The 7,313-nt window shown below is 42.6% G+C and overlaps 1 protein-coding gene across 4 annotated transcripts in view; it reads right to left on the reverse strand.

Moving 5' to 3' along the window:
- The window catches only part of API5 (apoptosis inhibitor 5), a 28,592-nt gene extending 25,625 nt beyond the window's left edge, over positions 1 to 2,967 (reverse strand). For 3 of the 4 annotated variants that reach the window (XM_044919395.1, XM_044919396.1, XM_021685382.2), the window contains exon 1: positions 2,749 to 2,929. In XM_044919395.1, the coding sequence (XP_044775330.1) occupies positions 2,749 to 2,817 (69 nt within the window). In that variant the 5' untranslated portion in view covers positions 2,818 to 2,929. Of the gene's footprint in view, positions 1 to 2,748 lie in introns of all 4 variants that reach the window. The other variant, XM_021685381.1, reaches the window with a different exon arrangement.
- Positions 2,968 to 7,313: the final 4,346 nt, after the last annotated feature.

Below are 7,313 nucleotides of genomic sequence, written 5' to 3' on the forward strand. Positions count from 1 at the left end.
CTATTTGCCCTAAGAGACTAGGTGGCTGTCAACCTTTTTGCTATCCATAAAAGAAAACCAGATCACTCCTGGTTTCTATAAATCTGAAGTACTATAAATGAATACACAGTGTCAAGGAGGTTCATCAAGAGAAACATCCGATCTGTTTGAGGAAAATTAGCTGAAAACCTCAGAGAACTTGTGTTTTTCCTAACATATTCAGAGAGCATTACTCTCAGAGTAGAATTGACAGTAGTGAGGAGGGCACGCCCCTCACCGCAGCAGCACGAGCAACTGTGGTACTCGGCTCTTTGACAAAGGATAAAAATAAAAATAAACGTTAGAAGGAAGTTCTAGAATAAAAACTCAAATATGGTCTCAGAAATGTCCAGATAGGTACCTGCCAGGAAACTCAACGACCTTGACTGCAAACCTTGTAAGTTAAGCGAAAATCAGGCTTTGCTACACTAAGAATGTAAATACTTTTTCTCCTTAAAAAATCGTCAGTGGTGTTCTTTCCATTAAGTTGGCTCTTGCTTTTAGTTAAAATTCACATGCAGTATCCTGAAACCCACTATCTTTTTTGGTGAGCAGTTTTAGGACTTTCTCTAAAAGGGGAAAAGTTATTACACAATAGAGCAGAATCAGTAGCCATATGGATTAGTCCAGCTTCAGTCCTCCCAGAATTCACTGTTTGAGGCTGAGAAAATCACTACACTTCATTATGCACAGGTCTTTTTGTCTCAAATAGTTGCCTGACAGCTGTCATTACAGTGTCATGAAGGTACCGATCTCACATCATGCTAAGAAATTGTGCTAAAATTTTAGCAACTGGCACAGTGTTTGGCACACGGTAGGCACTCAAAAAATGTACTGAATAAGTGAAACTGTGGGCCCTCATTGAAACCTGAATGAAAAAGCCCCTCTTCTGTTTTTCACAAACTTGTCTCCTAAGCGCTCTTTCCAAATTAAAAGCAAGATTTTTTGCCTTGAGAAAGACATTTTTGACCTCTTGAGGGAGAATTCTCAATCCTACCTGGTATTTAAGATTAAAGATGACATTAAGAGGAAAATGTGAGCAACTCTCAATTATTCACAATGTATATGTAAATTCCAGTTTGGATTCTATTTGCCCTAAGAGACTAGGTGGCTGTCAACCTTTTTGCTATCCAGAAAAGAATGAGGGAGGGGGTATGGGACATGACTATGTACACAGTTTCTAAGTTTCCCTAAAAAATTTCTGATCTACCTCTTTGGGAGAGCACCATCTACAAACTGAGGATCACTCCTGGTTTCTACCCATCTCCTCTGCTGATCTGCAACAAACTCAGTTTTAGGTAGAACAATTTGCTACAATATTCCTCAAATCTGTCACAATGAATGAGAATATCTTCACTACTACATCTTTCTAGGAACAACAACAAAATCAAAATATGACTGATCATAGTTTTTCCAATCTTGTCTTAATGGGCAGAAAATTTCTCCTTCAGTACCCACCTAACACACACCCTATATTTATCTACAACAGACTGTCAGTATATTTCTCATTGATGAAGTCAAAATTCCCTACTGAAATGGAAATATATTTGGAAGAAAAATAATCTGGTACTTTCAACTGGTATATTTACAATTCTAGATTAACCTTAAGGAAGGTCCTGACATCACAATTTCTGGTGGTGGTGTTCAGCTGGGAAATAATTTCCCTGAATTACACATGTCCAGAAAAAGGGGCTGGGAGGGGCCGTGCCACATAGCCTTGCTAATGTTAGTAGTAGACTACAGGATCTTCCACTTCTTACTCCATGGGACAGACAAGCAGAAGAATCACATTAAGTTCTAAGCACCGAAATAGAATTTCTAACAACAATAATCAAGATTACTTCTGGGAGAGCCTGGTTCTTTTCCCAAGAAACACACACACACACCCCCCACACCCCCCAACTCCTTAAGTTCAATATACTCCAGTACTTGAAAACTCACGAAGAAGCCCGTATGGTCAACTCAACACTGCTGAAACTGTGTGTCTTGGGGAAACACTGTGGAGAGCTCTTGCCAGACAACTATTTAAAGCCGCTCTCTCCCCCTCCCCCCTGCCACTGCACGGTCCCGTTATATTTTCTTCACAACACTTTCCGAGGCGGGTATCCAACTTTCTTATTTATCATTAGTCTCCCTCACTAAAGGTACATTTGGGGAGAGCACGGTAACTTTCTATCTTGTACCTTCAGCGCCCGGCACAGCGCCTGGTGTATAGTAGGCGCTCAAAGACGTACTGAATAAATGAAATCGTAAACCCTCGTTAAAATCCGGGCAAAAGGGCTTCTCTTCTGTTTTTCACAAACTTCTGTCTGCTAAACACTCTTCCTAAATTAAAAGCAGATTTTTTGCCTCGACAAAAACATTTCTGACCTCTTGAGAACTCTCAATTTAATCTTCCGATGGGCTGAGGTCCACCGGAAAGGAGAAAGACTTGAGAGCAATCTGCAGGGCAAGGCTCGGGATGAGAATTAACGGGGGGGCTGACGAGGCTTAGTTAGGAAACACCACGGTGAGAAAAGGCTGGTCAAGGGAGGCAGAGGGGCCTGGGACCGGGACCCGCGCTCTCCCTGGCGAAGCCGGAGTCTACACTCCCAGAGAGGCCCACCCCGACGAAACAGCCGGGGCGGCTGGGAGCCCGCGGGAGAACGAAGCAGCAGCCCCCGCCCGGCCTGGGGAGCGCTTTCGAGAGGCCGCGGAGCACCGGGCCCTGCAGGCCGCTCGGGGACTTACCTGGCCCACTTGCTCCGTAGCATCGGCTAAGATGCCATAGTTGCGATAAAGCTCCTCCACGGTAGGCATGGTGAGCGACAAGCCCAAGGCCCGCTCCTGCTGTCGTCGTCGACGCCGGCGCCACCGCCGCCTCTAAAGTTCTCCAAGCCCGCGACCCGCACTATTACGCCTCCAGCTGCCGCCAGTGCCGCCGCCAGTCACCGCGCTCAGGACGGCTCCGCCCCCAACGTCTACGTAAAGACGTGCGCGTTGGGAGCGGCCTTCATTGACGGCCGATGCACGGCCTGGGGTTATAGCGCCCTCTAACGCTTGGCTGTGCAAAAAGCGACAACGATGATTGATTAGCTCAGGATCCTTTGAAGGATTGTGCCTGGCCAGGAGCTCTGGGGGGGGGGGGGGGGGGGGGGGTTGGGGGGAGGAAAGTACAAAGATGACTGCGTTTCTGCTCTTAAAAGATCTCCCATTGTCCAGAAAAGTAATCTTAACGGGAGAAAAATAGAATGAGGGGTCGGAGAGTTTCAGGGTTGAAACATTAAGCTATTATAGATGATAAATTTCAAAGCCAGATCAGTTTATGCAGAATATGCACAGGCAATGGTCACAAAACAATTCCCTGGCTCTTGTACTCCTCCGTCAGATTAAGAATATTAAATGGGTGGGCCCGGTGATCGGTATCAAGGAGGGCACATATTGCATGGAGCACTGGGTGTTATATGCAAACAATGAATCATGGAACACTACATCAAAAACTAATGATGTACTGTATGGTGACTAACATAACATAATAAATAAAAGAATATTAAAAAGGATTAGGGAGCAGAAGGAGAGGAATTGGTGAGGTTTGGTTTTGTTTCTGAGAGAAATGTGCTTAGAGATGTGAGTAGCATAGGGCAGGGGCCATCTCTTCCCTCAAGCCTGGGTCCATTCTGAGGAATCTGAAATATGATGCCTGTAGGTGGGAGTTGCAGAAGACTGGTTCCTGACCTATGCTGAAGAAGTTTGAGTTTCCTGTGACGGCAGAGTGGAGGTGGCCATGTTGGGACCTACTTGCATTCCCAGATTTTGCTGGAGGAAGGGTGTTGGAGTGATTTCCTTGTGTCAGAAGTGGGCCATGCAACAGAGAGAGAAAGATAATAGATCCATTCAGAGTCCTCCTCCAGGGGTCTTCTGCCTGAGAGTGAGAAAGCCCCATGACAAGAGTCAATGGCAGCAGGAACTAGGTGGTGATTACAGAGTGATTACAGATCACTGCAGAGTGATCCACGTGAAAGACTTGGTCTCTACCAGACCAGAGAATGTCTGGAGTACTGCACAGTTCAAGACCTTTCTTATGTACTCATTTCTTCCCTCTTCTTGCTCCCCTTATACCTAGGGGGCTCAGAAACTGCCTTCCAAATTTAGTCATGGATGAGAAGCAGAGGGGCAAGAAGGAGGCCCCAGCTGGAGCAGAAGAGATCTAATTGCAAATCAAATTTGGAATTTGGGTTCACATGTTGGAATGGACATTTTAATTTCTGAACTGAGGACTGTCTTTTAACTAAAAGTGAGCAGAAAAGTCATGGGTCTAACAGAATTTCTGTCTGGGACCAGAGTGAGATTACTCCACCTGAATAAATCTTAAAGAGATCATGGCAGACAATAATAAAAGCGTATCTTGATGACACCCCCCCCAAGTTAGGTATTCAATGTAGTGTCAGGTACATGTGTAAAAGTACAGAAAGGGATCAGGGGCAGGAAGTGAGACTGTGTGTGTTCATGTTTTGCTTTGGCTTCATGTTTTAATTCATTACAATAAGAGTATGCTAATATATACATGCTATGTGTTTGTATGTCTCTATATAATATACATACTGAAAATTTTAAACATAAAAAAAGACAAAGATTCAATCAGTGTTCCTCTGTTCCAAAATATAAGCTAATCATACAAGTTCTTTCCAACCTAATCTTACCTAACGTTCTAGGCAGTTTTATTCAGCACGATGTCCTTCCCTTCCTGGTGCTGTCTATTAATTAGTAAGCCACAGTAATCAGGCCTGTGAACTCTTCTTGTTTCCTTATTCCTCTCTGACTCTCACTCTTGGAGAATGCTTTAAATCATTTTATATTTTTCTCTATTTCCAGCTAGTCACCTAAGCTAAGGCCTAGGACTGATAATGTTCATGATAATGCTGCTGCTGGTGGTAATAACAGAAGTCATTCTAATAATAACCAACATAGACTGAGCAATGATGAAGTTCTAAGCACTTTACATGAACTGATTCACAATATCACCTCCGTTTATACACTGGCAAACTTAAACACTGAGATATGAACTAAGTTGCCCAACGTCCCTTAGCTGGTAAATGGCTCAGTCGGGCTTTGAGTCTTGGCAGGTGAATTCCAAAGCCCATGCTCTTTACTATGAAAGTATATTGCCTCTCATCCCCGAACAGCACCCCCTCCATCCCACTACATTCAGTCAATCACAAGTCTCAACTCTATACCTGAAATCTATCACATGTTTATCTCTTTCTCACCATTCCTTCTGCCCCCGTTCAGGCCCCATTGCCTCATATTTGAGTGATGGTCACAGCTTCTTAAAAGGTTTCCTTGTTTCCAGCCTCAGCTGACTCTACTTACTGAGTATCTTTTCATAATTTTGAGTTTTTTCCTTTAATTAAACAAGGTAATATAAGAATAGGGCACTGTCATAATTCATTCAAATACTACAAAAATATTTCACATAAAACCTGAATGTTCCTCTTCACATCTCTCTTCTCCAGAGATAACTATGGTGACCAGTATGGTTTATATTCTTATAGACCTTTATATGCAATATATAGTTTTAAACATATATGTGTAAATAGTAGCACATTGTACATTTTGTTCTGTGCCTTGTTTTGGTTACTTAACATATGTTCTGTAGATCTTTCCATGACAGTCGTGCCTAGTATTGATGTACCATACTTTATTTCTTTTGGGGCATGCAGGTTGTTTCCCATTTTTCATTATTACAAACTCTGATAAATGGGTGATTTTTATTTCTTTCTTTGTTCTTTTCTATCTTGTCCAGCTTTTCAAAAGGGGTTTTGTAGTTTTACATATATTCTCTCTCTTTGCCATTGGATCTGTGAATGGGTTCAGAGGTCATTTTTGTAGAACTCCCTCTCTTCTTACAAAGGCAAAATTAAATCCCAGAAAAGAGAATTGAATTGGCTCAGCTGAGGTCACATATCTGCTTTGGTCCAATCAGTTAAGACCAAGAATGCAACATCATGGGACGCCTTGGTGGCTCAGTCGGTTAAGCGTCTGCCTTTGGCTCAGGTCATGATCCCAGGGTCCTGGGATAGAGCCCCACGTTGGGCTTTCTGCTCAGCGGGGAGCCTGCTTCTCCCTCTCCCTCTACTGCTCCCCCTGCTTGTGCTCTCTCTCTCTCAAATAAATAAAAAAATCTTTAAAAAAAAAAAAAAGAATGCAACATCATACCAAGGAAACATAGTTCCAGGGGCCGATGTTACAGATGGAGGAGGCTGGGACTGCTCCCATAGAAGGGAGAGATGAGGAGGGTGTCGATCTCCTTTTGGGGCAATTGCTATGGCATCCTCTACCAATCAGAATGTTTAAAGGCCATCTGGATTTCATTCTACCAAGCTGCGTGCTTGAGTAGAAGTTGTGTTTTTTTTTGGCTTAACCATTCCACAAGTATTTATTGAACACCTCCTATGAGCAGGTACTGTTTTAGGATGCAACCAGGCCAAGGAGGCATGAAGCTTACATTCTGGTAGAGGGAGAGAAATGATAAACAAAATACTCAAATAAAATGCATTTGGTTTACAACAAAGCAATAACATCAATATCTAGTACAACCAGCCAAGAGAAAGTTCTCATAGCCTGACACAGTGGTACGTGACTGATGACCCAGTCTGAAATTAGCTTTACAGGGAGGCGAAGAGATCTGGACAATTGTCTAATTTACCACTTTCCCCGGAAATTTGTGGTGAACATCCCTTTCCTTTTATTGTTCCTCTACAACACTCAATTCTTTCCAGCCTGGATTGCAGTTGTTTGTATACACCACCACTAGATAATAAAATTTGGAACTATTTATTATTGGGCAATAAATGTTCAATAAATGAAGGAATGAGCTAAGGAATAAACAAATGAATTCAAACTTTCCTGACCATTTTATTACAGTATGGCAGTGCTCCTACAGATTCCTTGGCAGTAGGAATTTTTTACTTCATTTTTAATTTCATTATTTTATTTTAGTTTTAGGCAAACCATTCCCTCTGTCTCCTTACCTCCCCTTCCCTCACCTACCTACCAATCAGCGGCATTTGCCCTGGAAAATTGTGACATTTCCAGTGCTGTGATTACCTTTGAATCTACTTATTTTGTAATTTTGAGATTGGGTTTAATTTTCTATTAAATATATGTTGAAAGGCTTAAAGGACCGCCCCTGTCCCCTGCCATTACTTTATATGCCTTGTACTTTGGATCAGTCTGAGAGCCTACATTCTGAGAGCTTTTATTTTAATCCAATTTCTGTCTTCCAAGGAGGCCTTTTTGATTCTAGCAGAAGAAAA

This window comes from Neomonachus schauinslandi, chromosome 11, assembly GCF_002201575.2.
Source record: "Neomonachus schauinslandi chromosome 11, ASM220157v2, whole genome shotgun sequence".
Taxonomy (NCBI): domain Eukaryota; kingdom Metazoa; phylum Chordata; class Mammalia; order Carnivora; family Phocidae; genus Neomonachus; species Neomonachus schauinslandi.